General features: G+C 40.1%; 1 protein-coding gene across 1 annotated transcript; it reads right to left on the reverse strand.

Annotated features, from left to right (window-relative positions):
• Positions 1 to 9,262: 9,262 nt before the first annotated feature.
• LOC139073706 (seminal plasma protein HSP-1-like) lies at positions 9,263 to 12,669 on the reverse strand. The gene is made up of 5 exons (XM_070559545.1): positions 12,580 to 12,669; positions 11,471 to 11,515; positions 10,313 to 10,444; positions 9,965 to 10,114; positions 9,263 to 9,429 (listed from the first exon to the last, which is right to left on the reverse strand). The coding sequence occupies exons 1-4, from the start codon at positions 12,653 to 12,655 to the stop codon at positions 9,975 to 9,977; spliced, it is 393 nt and encodes a 130-aa protein (XP_070415646.1). The 5' UTR covers positions 12,656 to 12,669; the 3' UTR covers positions 9,263 to 9,429; positions 9,965 to 9,974.
• Positions 12,670 to 13,041: the final 372 nt, after the last annotated feature.

Below are 13,041 nucleotides of genomic sequence, written 5' to 3' on the forward strand. Positions count from 1 at the left end.
ACTTTGCTTACACCTTCAGAGGCACTGGAACGGTAGGAGAGAACATCGCTCCCTCCCCTAGAGTCTGCGATAGCTGCGGCGTGGGTCGGGAAGGAGCGGGGGAAGGGCTGCACGACCGGGGGATCATCCAGGACTCCTGCCGCTGATTCAGTGGAGACCCGCTGATGGGGGGAAAGCTTCCGTGCGCGGTGACCCCATGAATCAAGGGCCTTGGGAGACCAGAGAACAGAACTGATCTGAACCCAGACAGGCGCATGTGAGTAACAGCCCCTCCCCCCCCAGCAAAGCCAGTGGGCGCAGCCATCTTGCCCCAAGGTGGAGAGCTCATAACACACCGCTCTTGATCCCCATCTAGTGGTGACAGGCTGTAACTGCAACCGAATTCTACCACCATGAGAAAAAACCGCTCCTCTACCATCCAGCAATTTATAAAAGCCCCAGACCAGAAGGAAAACAATAAAAACACAGAATTAAGTCCTGAGGATTTGGAATTAGGTAAACTAAGTGATAATGAATTCAGAGCAGCTATAATCAAAAAACTCAATGAGGTAGAGAGAAAGATAGAGAAACAAGCCAAGTTCTGGAGTTACTTCACAAAAGAGATTGAAATCATAAAGAAGAATCAAACAGAATTACTTGAGATGAAAAACACAATGGACCAGATAAAACAGAATATGGATTCCCTGAATGCCCGTGTAGACAACATAGAGGAGAAAATTAGCATAATCGAGGACAGACAGGCTGAATGGCACCAGACAGAGGAAGAAAGAGAACTAAGAATTTTAAAAAATGAGGAAAATCTCCTAGAGATAATGGATTCAATGAGGAGTAAGAACATAGGATCATAGGAATTCCCGAGAATATGGAAAAGGAAAATGGAGCAGAAAGTGTGCTTAATGAAATTATTGAAGAGAACTTCCCAAATCTAGGGATCAACGGAGAAATGTGTGTAGAGGAGGGTTTTAGATCTCCTAGATTTGTCAATGTTAAAAGAGCTACCCCAAGGCACATAGTAGTAAAGTTGGCAAATAGGAATGATAAGGAGAGAATACTCAGGGAAGTAAGGGAAAAAAAGAGAATAACCTATAAAGGAGCCCCTATCAGACTGTCAGCGGATTTCTCTACAGAAACCCTACAAACTAGGAGAGAATGGAGTGATATATTCAAAGTTTTAAAGGATAAAAACCTTCAGCCAAGAATACTCTATCCAGCAAGAATTTCCTTCAGATATGAGGGAGAAATTAAATATTTTCCAGACAAACAAAAGTTAAGGGAATTTGTAACTAAAAGCCCTCCATTACAAGAAATCCTCAAGAAGGCTCTCATACTTGAAAAAAGAAAAAAGGGAGAAAGGGGACACAATCCACAGACTAGGGAGACCGATGGATAGAACCAGAACAGGATAGCAAATATTCAATTATAGCATTAGGGTAAAGGTAAGGAAACTACCAAAACAAGGACGATCTTAGCACTCTAACTACAAATGAATAAGACGAGTTGGAATAAAAAATGAAAATAACTATTTAGGAGGGGAAGAGCAAAGGGTCTAAATCAGTATTGGTCAAGTAGGTAAGAGACCACAAGAGAATAGACTATATTATACATGAGATTCTAAATACAAACTTCAAGGTAGACACTAAAATAAAGTACAGAACAGAGTCACAAATCATAAATAAGGAAAAATCTAAGAAACCCAGCATAAGAAATTGCAGTATTAAATGGGTAATCTAAAGCACACAGGAAAAGAAACGCAGGAAAGCAAGATAATGAGCAACAGATTGACAGCATTAAGTCCACATGCATCGATAATCACTCTCAATGTAAACGGATTGAACTCTCCAATAAAAAGACACAGAGTGGCAAAATGGATTAAAGAACAAGATCCAACAATTTGTTGCCTCCAGGAAACACACCTCAGCCCCGAGGACAAACACAGACTCAGGGTGAAGGGGTGGAGGACAATACTTCAAGCAAATAGCAAGGAAAAAAAGGCAGGTGTTGCAATTCTCATATCAGACCAAGTGGATTTCAAAATAAGACAGGTAAAGAGAGACAGAGGGACAATATATAATGATCAAAGGGACACTTCATCAAGAAGAAATAACGCTTATAAATATCTATGCACCCAACACAGGAGCACCAAGATTCATAAAACAACTATTAACAGACCTAAAGGAAGATGTTAAAAACAACACAATAATAGTAGGGGACTGCCAGACCCCACTCACATCAATGGACAGATCATCCAGACAGAAAATCAACAAGGAAATAGTGGAGCTAAATGAAAAACTAAAACAATTGGACTTAATAGACATATATAGATCACTCCACCCTGAAAGAGCTGAATACACATTCTTCTCAAGTGCACGTGGAACATTCTCTAGGATAGACCATATGTTGAGAAACAAGGAAAGCCTCTACAAATTTAAAAAAATTGAAATAATAACAAGCATCTTCTCAGATCATAGTGCTATAAGGCTAGAAATTAATTACAAGAAAAAAGCTGAGAAAGGCGCAAAGATGTGGAGACTAAACAACACACTACTGAACAAGCAATGGATCATTGAAGAAATTAAAGAAGAAATAAAAAAATACCTGGAAACAAATGAAAATGATAGCATGCCGTACCAACTCATATGGGATACAGCAAAAGCTGTATTAAGAGGAAAATTCATCACAATACAGGCACATCTTAACAAACAAGAAAAATCCCAAATAAGCAACCTTAAAGCACACCTAACTGAACTAGAGCAAAAAGAATAAATGAAGCCCAAAGTCAGCAGAAGGAGAGAAATAATAAAAATCAGAGCAGAAATAAATACTATTGAAATGAAAAAGGCAATAGAAAGGATCAATGAGACAAAGAGCTGGTTTTTTGAGAAGATAAATAAAATTGACAAACCCCTAGCCAGACTTACAAAGAAAAAAAGGGAGAAAGCTCAAATAAACAAAATCAGAAATGAGTGAGGAGAAATAACAACAGACTCTGCAGAAATACAACAGATTATAAGAGAATACTACAAAAAAACTATATGCCAACAGAATGGATAACCTAGAGGAAATGGATAAATTCTTGGACTCCTACAATCTCCCAAAGCTCACTCAAGAAGAGGCAGACAATTTGAACAGACCAATCACAAGGAAAGAGATTGAAATAGCAATCAAAAACATCCCAAAGAATAAAACCCCAGGACCAGATGGCTTTCCTGGGAAATTCTACCAAACTTTCAGAGAGGATTTAATACCTATCCTTTTCAAGCTATTCCAAAAAACTAGGGAAGATGGAACACTTCCTAACACATTCTATGAGGCCAACATCATGCTGATACCAAAACCTGACAAGGACACCACGAAAAAAGAGAACTACAGGCCAATATCACTGATGAACATAGATGCAAAAATTCTAAACAAAATTTTGGCAACCAGAATTCAGCAATTCATCAAAAGAATCATACATCAGGATCAGGTGGGATTCATACCAGGGACACAGGGATGGTTCAACATCCGCAAATCAATCAACTTGATACACAACATCAACAAACTGAGGAATAAAAACCACATGATCATCTCAATAGATGCAGAGAAGGCATTTGACAAGATCCAACAGCCATTTATGATAAAAGCTCTGAACAAAATGGGCGTAGAAGGAAACTACCTCAACATAATAAAGGCCATATACGACAAACCCATAGCCAACATCATACTCAATGGGCAAAAACTGAACCCCATCCCCCTGAAAACAGGAACGAGACAAGGATGCCCTCTATCACCACTCTTATTTAACATAGTACTGGAGGTCCTTGCCAGAGCAATCAGGCAAGAAAAAGGAATAAAAGGAATCCAAATAGGGAGGGAAGAAGTGAAACTCTTGCTGTTTGCAGACGACATGATCTAATATATAGAAAACCCCAAAGAATCCATTGGAAAACTGTTAGAAGTAATCAACAACTACAGCAAAGTTGCAGGGTATAAAATCAATTTGCATAAATCAGTAGCATTTCTATACTCCAATAATGAACCAACAGAAAAAGAACTCAAGAATACAATACCATTCACAATCGCAACAAAAAGAATAAAATACCTTGGGGTAAACTTAACTAAGGAAGTGAAGGACCTATATAATGAAAATTACAAGGCCTTTCTGGGAGAATTGGATGACGACATAAGGAGATGGAAAGACATTCCATGTACATGGATTGGAAGAATAAACATAGTTAAAATGTCCATTCTACCTAAAGCAATCTACAGATTCAACGCCATCCCAATCAGAATCCCAATGACATTCTTTACAGAATTAGAACAGAGAATCCTAAAATTCATATGGGGCAACAAAAGACCCCGAATTGCTAAAGAAATCCTGAGAAAAAAGAACAAAGCTGCAGGCATCACAATCCCTGACTTCAAAACATACTACAAAGCTACAGTAATCAAAACAGCATGGTACTGGTACAAAAACAGGTGCACAGATCAATGGAACAGAATTGAAAGCCCAGAAATAAAACCACACATCTATGGACAGCTTATCTTTGACAAAGGAGCTGAGGGCATACAATGGAGAAAAGAAAGTCTTTTCAACAAATGGTGCTGGGAAAACTGGAAAGCCACATGTAAAAGAATGAAAATTGACCATTCTTTTTCACCATTCACAAAAATAAACTCAAAATGGATTAAAGACCTAAAGGTGAGACCTGAAACCATAAGGCTTCTGGAAGAAAACGTAGGCAGTACACTCTTTGACATCAGTATTAAAAGGATCTTTTCGGACACCATGCCTTCTCAGAGAAGGGAAACAATAGAAAGAATAAACAAATGGGACTTCATCAGATTAAAGAGCTTCTTCAAGGCAAATGAAAACAGGATTGAAACAAAAAACAACCCACTAACTGGGAAAAAATATTTGCAAGTCATATATCTGATAAAGGCTTAATATCCATAATATATAAAGAACTCTCGCAACTCAACAACAAAACATCAAACAACCCAATCAAAAAGTGGGCTGGAGACATGAACAGACATTTCTCCAAAGAAGATATACTGATGGCCAATAGGCACATGAAAAGATGCTCATCACCGCTGATCATCAGGGAAATGCAAATCAAAATACACTAAGATATCACCTTACACCCGTTAGAATGACAAAAATATCTAAAACTAATAGCAACAAATGTTGGAGAGGTTGCGGAGAAAAAGGAACCGTCATACACTGCTGGTGGGAATGCAAACTGGTGCAGCCACTATGGAAAACAGTATGGAGATTCCTCAAAAAATTAAAAATAGAACTACCATACGATCCAGCCATCCCACTACTGGGTATTTATCCAAAGAGCTTGAAGTCAGCAATCCCAAAAGTCCTATGCACCCCAATGTTTGTTGCAGCACTGATTACAATAGCCAAGACGTGGAAGCAACCTAAGTGTCCAGCAACAGACGAATGGATAAAGAAGATGTGGTACATATATACAATGGAATACTACTCAGCTGCAAAACAGAACAAAATCATTCCATTTGCAATAACATGGATGGACCTTGAGAGAATTATGTTAAGTGAAATAAGCCAGCGAGAGAAAGATAATCTGTGTATGACTCCACTCATATGAGGAATTTAAAATTATGGACTAAGAACAGTTTAGTGGATACCAGGGGAAAGGTGGGGGGTGGGCACAAAGGGTGAAGTGGTGCACCTACAACATGACTGACAAACATTAATGTACAATTGAAATTTCACAAGATTGTAACCTATCAATAACTCAATAAAAAAAAGGAAATTTTCACTGCATAGCGTATTCTTGGGTGAACGCTTTTGTCTTTCAATATTTTGAATATATCATTCCATTCTCGCCTAAGCTGTAAGGATTCTGCTGAGAGATCTCTTAAAAGCTTCATAGGGGTTCCTTTGTAGGCTTTCTTCTGCCTTGTTGCCCTTAATATTTTTTCTTTGTCATTGACTTTTGCCAGTTTTAATAGTGTATGTCTTGTAGAAGGTCTTTCGCATTGATGTAATTTGGAGTTCTATTAAAGTCATGTACTTGTAAGTCTGGTTCCTTACCCAGGTTTGGGAATTCTCAGCTATTATTTCTTTGAACAAGTTCTCTGCTCCTTTTGCCCTCCCTTCTCCCTCTGAAATACCTAAAATCCTTAGGTTGCTTTTCCTGAGTTGGGTATTTCTCAAAGAATTTCTTCATTTTTAAAAAATTTTGTTCTCTCTCCTCCTCCACTGGAAGCATTTCCAGATTTCTATCTTTTAGGTCACTTATTCTCTCCTATATATGGTCAGCTCTAAGATGTATGATTTATAGATTGTTTTTTATATTTTAATTGTGTTCTTCATATTGACACTTTCTGTATAATTTTTTTAAATGTTTCTCTTTTGTGAAGTATTCCTTCAGCTCATTAATTTCATTCCTGAGCTCATTGAACTGGATTTCTGAATTTTCTTGTAACCTGTTGAGTTTCTTTATGACAACTATTTTGACTTCTGTCTCGTTTAGAATGTAAATTTCCATGACTTCATGATTGGTTTCTGGAGACTTGTCATTTTCCTTCTGCTCTGAAGTGTTACTGTAGGACCTCAGTGTTTGATGAATTGATCCTTTCCTGGCACATTTTTGGTAGTATAAGTCTGCAGATTCCACCTACCATCAGTGGAGGGAGGAGGAGCAGTGTTTTCTGAACCTTCCCCGTCTGTTGGAAGTTGTGCCACTAGGGCTGCCCTTTATTTGCACAGCCTGGCCAAAGCCAGTTGGTGGGTCACTGTCTTGCAGGCAGGGCCATTGCACTGGGCAGGGGACCAGGTGAGCTGCTGTGCTAGGAAGGTTGGGCACATTTTTTGTGCATGGGTTGGCAATGCATTCACATGTTGTTGGGCTGAGTTACTTCAGTTGGTGTGTGGGGAGCTTCTGTGCATGCTGAGCCACCATCATTCAGTGGGGAGTGTTCCCATAAGTGGAGTTCTTATGGCATAGTGGGTGCTCCCTCATGCTGGAGTACCACTTCAAAAGTGTTTGTGCATGGACCACGCTGCACTTGCCTCCTCTCACAGTCAGGCCAGCCTCTGTTTGACGCTCTGTGACATGGGTTGTTGCCACCAAGGAGGGGGAGGGGTGTGCTCACCATTTCCACTGCTTCCGAGGATCCACTCCACCTACCTGCTGATGGAAGGCTGTGTAGATACCCCAAACTTCATATTGTGCTGTGTAGGGAATCCTCTGTTGGTTAATGAATGCCCATTTAGTAGTAACTTAGAGGGGAGAGACAAAGAGAGAATTCACTCAGCCATGCTGCTGACATCATGAGACAAGTCCCTTGAGCATTTCTAATATAGGACTGTAAATTCATTGTTTTGCATTTGGCTAGCCAGTTTTCCCAGCACCATTTGTTGAAAAGTCTATAGTTTTGACCATTGCATGCTCTTGGTATGCTTGTCAAAAATCGTTAGACCACCAGTGTAAAGGTTTGTTTCTGGTCTCTCAGTTCTACTCCATAGTCTTTCTAAAGGTGAGAATCACATTGTCTTGATAACAGTGGCTTGGCACTAAGCTTTGAAATTGGGAAGTGTGAGTCCTCCAATGTTGTTCTTTCAAGTCAACACTGTTTAGGCTATTCTGAGTCCATAAATTTCCATACACATTTTAGGATCAGATTAGCATTTTTGCACAGAAGACAACTGAGGATTTCATAAGGATTGAATTGCATCTGGAAGCCAATGTGGGAGTATTGCCATCTTAACAATATTAAATCTTCCAATCCATGAACGTGGGATCTTTAAATAATTTAGGCTTTTCTTAATTTTCTTCAATACTATTTAAATTTTTATGAGTATAAACCATGCGCATCTTAGGTTAAATTTATTGCTAAGCATTTTACTATTTTTGAAATGATTGCAAATAAAATATGTTTCTTCATTTTGTTTGGATTATTCATTGCCAGTGTATCAAAGACAATTGATTTTTCAATTCATTTTGTACCTTACAACTTTGTGTATGAGTCACACTTTCTTATATCATTGTATGCCTCAATTTTCTTGTTACGACCTGGACATTTTATAGAATATATTGTGCAAACTCTGCACAATGATTACTACCTACCCAGGGCTTGTGGTTTACAATTTTGGTGACTTGGCTGGACTCTTTCAGTGATGTCCATTTTCTACACAGGGTGCCTCCATGGGCATACACCCAGTCACCCTGGAGAGATGGTCATTGGAGCAGGGCTGTCTGAGTATCTTTTCCCCTGATCTCATGATGTTGTTCATAATGTTATTTTCATCACACAGAGCTGTGGGTTGGTGTGCTTGGCGTGGATCATAAAGTAGCTCGGATCTCACAGACTCTTGTTCTGACTGATATTTAGTGTATTTTCTTGAATAAATGTGTCTCTCAAATCAGTTCAGAGGGACAAGAATAGAAATTTCTACCTGGCTCTCTGGGACCACACGAGGAGCCTTTCTACGCTCCTTTACTGGATAGTCCTTAAACTGACCTGGTTTCAGATTCCAGGGAAATACCAACTTGAACATCATAGAGGCCAAGAGTGGTAAACTCCCTGTATGGTGACAAAAGGCCATCCCCAATGCAATACCCACTATTCTAGATCTCTCTGAGGTGCTCATGCACCAGAAGAAAGATTAGGCGTTAACTTCAAGGCCCTTTTTTATTTGGGGCACATGTGAATTTTACTTTGTCTCATTCAAGCCCTGTTATGTACTGATACATTATTTTTCTAGAATATCTGTTTTTTAAAAAAGAAAAAGATAGCAGGTCTTTGAAATATGTCTGAGGACCAAGGAGGTGCCACGTTCTGCACATAACACCTTGTGCCAGGGCAAACAAGGCAGCCCATCAGGTCCTTGAAAAGATTCCAAACCTCAGAAAAATGGAAAGTTTAGTTGCAAGTACAGAGTGGATGGACGGGAAGGACATGATCAGCACTCCTTATATTGGGAGTCAGAGACTATCTCCAGGAAGAAATAACATTTCACCTAAGTCAGGAAAGAAAAGTCATTTAAGACAGGGACCAGCTCTCCATACCCTCTGGGACCCTCCTCCCACCCACACCCAGTGGACTCCACACTACACCATCAATATTCAATCAAGCCCACAGGAAAGAGAATTCTAATGTGTGTTATGTTCCATCACCACACAAGGTCTGGAGGAGGAGAGGGCCAGGACATGAAGATCCTGTGTGATCAAGCTGGGCACACTGAGACCCTCCCATTGGAAAGATGGTTCCTTTCATGAACGGGAAACAGAACCACACCTGCAGAGAAAGTGGTTTATTGATTGAATCCATGCACGGTGGGAACAAAGTGGAGTTTCAAGGAAAGGATTGCACCTCTGTTGCACAGAGCATCACCTTTGTGCTTGAGATTTCTTGATTTTCCCATGGAGATTTCAGAGGCTTCATTGCATTCATGGCCATGGGTTAGATGCACTGTACAGCAATTTAACAAGGTGTTGCTGTCCATGTTAAGGAGTTCTACTTATTTTTCCAGTCAGTCACATGAGTACCAAGCTGTTTCTCTTTTCCTCCTTGTCCTACCTGCTCTTCCCTATCTCTACTGCTGCATTCACATGCTTCTCATAAGATATTTCACTGTCTCTTCCTCTCTGTCTCTCACCTTTTCTCCCTGTACGTTCTCCTGCCACTAATCCTCCCCAGATACTCGTCGTTCCATTTTTAACCCTGCAAACTCTCTTTCTTATTCCTTTTCTAACTCTTCATCTTTTGTATTCTGTCTTTATTCCCTTACTCATCTTGTACCTTTTCTCTCCTTTTTCCTCTCCCTCCTCTCCAAACCTCTGCTCCCTACTCTTCCTCCTACATCCTTTCTACCTCTTCCCATTCGCTCAACCTGTCTCCTCTTGCCTTCTAACTTCTCTCTCTGTCTTCTTTTTCCATCTTTTTCTCCAGCTCTATCTCATGCCTGATCACTCGCACCTTTTCTCATCATCCCCAGGACACTTACCTTTTTATTACTAGCAATATTTCCAAGCTCCATGATGATCATAGTTAGGAGTGACTGAGCACCAAGAAATGCGAAAAAGACTCCCATCAGTTGTGCAACTTTCATATGTTAGGCCACGATAGACAAAGGGAAAGACACATTTGGCATAGTCTGAAAGTACAAGGAATGGGTGAGAAAGTGCTTCATAGAAAACATTTTCTGTGTGTTATCAAGAGAAAGGGACATGAATGCAACATGTTAGTTAAGACAAGGTAAAGCCTGATGCTTACATCAGTGAGCAATTATGCAAGCATCCCCTTTCAGAGGGAAGCCACATGCTCATCACATGAGGATAAGCTCCATACTCACCTGTGGCAGCACAATATTTCCAACTCCCTCTATAATCTTCAGTTAAGGAACACCAATGGTAAAACGAATCAGCCTTAGTGCAATCATAATACCGATCAGCTCGGTAGTTGAATGGGAAGACACACTTATTTTCTGCAAAAAGCAAAGACGTTGTCGCCATCAGCTCTTCAGCGTATCATTATCTCAGCAGTAACTCTTGCAAAGTTTCTATTCCAGCTAGCTCATCATCACCAAGGGCCTGCCATGTAGAAAGCCCTTTACTAAGCATCAGGGATGTTAAGGTCAACGTGAAGTGATCTCTACCCTCAGGAACTAGGAAAGGCTCTTTAACTTCCAGTGACATTTACCCAGAGGCATTTCCATGGATATTGGAGCTCCAGGCAATGGATGAGCTTGCCAGACAACAAAGTAACCTGATTTTTCATCATAATATTTGTCACCTGTTGTTCAGTTGTGTCTAGAGCTGTAGTTTCTGCTTTCCCACATTCAATACCAAAAGTCTAAAGAGATTCTATCTCTGTGAACACAGGCAATTTCTTCTTCTTGTCATTAATATTCTGCCTCACATCATATGGAAGCATGATTTTTATCTGTGCCACAATCATGGCAGATCTAAGATAGTTTCAATGTGCACTGACTTAGCCATTTTAATGGATCGAAGATGAAAATTCCAGAAAGACAGAGGGCTTTGTGGTTATGTGGACCTGGCCAAGGCATCTTTAGACTTGATGAATTCTGTCAGCCTCATCAGCGGATTTCCTGGTCACAGATGTCAACTCTCCACAACTCACGTGCATATTCCTGTTGAATACTATCTCCCTATCCAATCCTGCTTCATGCCTCTTGGACAAGCTCCCTTATTCGAACACCATCCCTTGGAATAAGGCCCTATTTACCTTGGCATATGGCACCAGCCCTGAAACACTGACCTAGGGTGAGATTCCAGTCCCCCTGTCTGTAGGCTACTTAGCCTCAATAAGTAAACACCTCTATGGAGGGCCCCTTGTTCCTCACACACACCCTAGAGATTAATGAGCAGGCAAAGTTACCTCTTGCATGTTAAATATCTCATAAGAATCTCAATCACAGTTCCCTCCCCACACATTAGTTGGATTTATTTGGTTGTTGTTTTGTTTCATTTTTTTTCAAATAGATTACCTGGTTTGACTGTAGCAGAAGGGTGAGCCCCCATCGGCTTCAGAGCTGGACAAATTCAGGAGAAGAGGAGATGAATGGAGATGGGGTCAGAACAAAATTTAAGCACTCTGATTACATTCTATAGCAGGACCTGCTCTGCATCTATAACTTTCTTTTTTTTCCACACTAAAATTTTATAAATATTTTAATCATGGTAAGAACACTTAACACAAGATCTTCCCACTTAACAAATTTCTTTTAAACATTGGCAACTGAACTAACATCTGTTGCCAATCTTCTTTTTTTTCTTCTTCTTATTCTTCTGCCCAAAGCCCCCCAGTACATAGCTGTATATTCTATTTTTAGGTCCTCTGATTGTGCCATATGGGACGCTGCCTCAGCATGGCCTGATGACTGGTGCCATGTCCGTGCTCAGGATCCAAACTGGTGAAACCCTAGCCTGCTGAAGCAGAGCACATGAACTTAACCACTTGGCTATGGGGCTTGGACCCCACTTAACACATTTTAAATTTTAGGTTCTAGTAATCTACTATACAATGTAGTGATGAGAATTGGCAATACTGTATTTTTTTTACATTTTTACATCCATGTTTTGTCTAAACAGATACACTCTGTATGTGAGTACTAGAGAGCTAAACATAAAAGATGAGTAAGATTCTTACACTTTCTCACTGTTATTATACTGCCACAAATGAATTACACCACAGAAATCATAAGATTTTACATGAGACTACATCTTTCCTGTTATTCCAAATATTGAATTATATTTCCATCAAAAACTCTTTCTTTGAACAATTTAGCTAACCCTGTATAGAGGCTGCCCATGGCTGGGACATTGGAAGGATATTTAGGAATGAGGCAGCTGTCATGAGGGTTGATAGCCAGTAATATCATTGGCTTTTACTAAGATTGACTAGGTTTACATTACAAATACTTGTTTGAAACTTAAATATAATGTAAAGGCCATAATAGCGTCTTGTCCTTGGGACATACTCAAGAATTGGCAGATATATTTCATGTCACCACTATTATTATTATTCTATTACACACCAACCCGTTTCTGGTGCAGGTTCTTCCACACCAATTCAAGCCCTTCTCCCCTCCCTCACCTCCATCCACATGGTCCAGTTGGAGAAAGATACAAGTGCCAGCCAAAATCAGAAAGATTCCCAAACGTGGTGCCATGGCAGCTTGCCTTGCTGGGACTGAAAACATCAATAGCCACTGCCTTTTTATCTACCCCCTTACACCTTACCCCACAGCTCCATGACCTGATAAAAATCAACCTCACCAGGGGAGTGCTTGTGCATTCCTAAGCCTGAGAGCATGAAGTTCAAGTTTATCTCTCAGGTAGCATGCACAGAACATTGGCTAGCTATATAAAGTCTCTGAGGTTCACTAGTTTAAAATGTAGTAAAAATGTTTGTAACATATTTTTCAGTTCCAGTGCCTGATGACCCAGCAAAGGAATCACGGAGAGATGAAAAGACCATTTTCTCTCATGGTGTTCGACACCATCCATCTCATTTCCTGACCACAGTCTCAGCATCAGGTACAAGGCTCAACCAGCT

This window comes from Equus przewalskii, chromosome 9 (genome assembly GCF_037783145.1).
Source record: "Equus przewalskii isolate Varuska chromosome 9, EquPr2, whole genome shotgun sequence".
In the NCBI taxonomy this organism is placed as follows: Eukaryota; Metazoa; Chordata; class Mammalia; order Perissodactyla; family Equidae; genus Equus; species Equus przewalskii.

Coding starts and splice junctions, on each gene's coding strand:
- LOC139073706 (XM_070559545.1), bottom strand. CDS start 12,655: ATGGCACCACGTTTGGGAATCTTTCTGATTTTGGCTGGCACTTGTATC. Junction 11,516..12,579: donor ACTGGACCATGTGGATGGAG/GTGAGGGAGGGG, acceptor GAATTTGTCCAG/CTCTGAAGCCGATGGGGGCT. Junction 10,115..10,312: donor GAAATATTGTGCTGCCACAG/GTGAGTATGGAG, acceptor TTGTACTTTCAG/ACTATGCCAAATGTGTCTTT.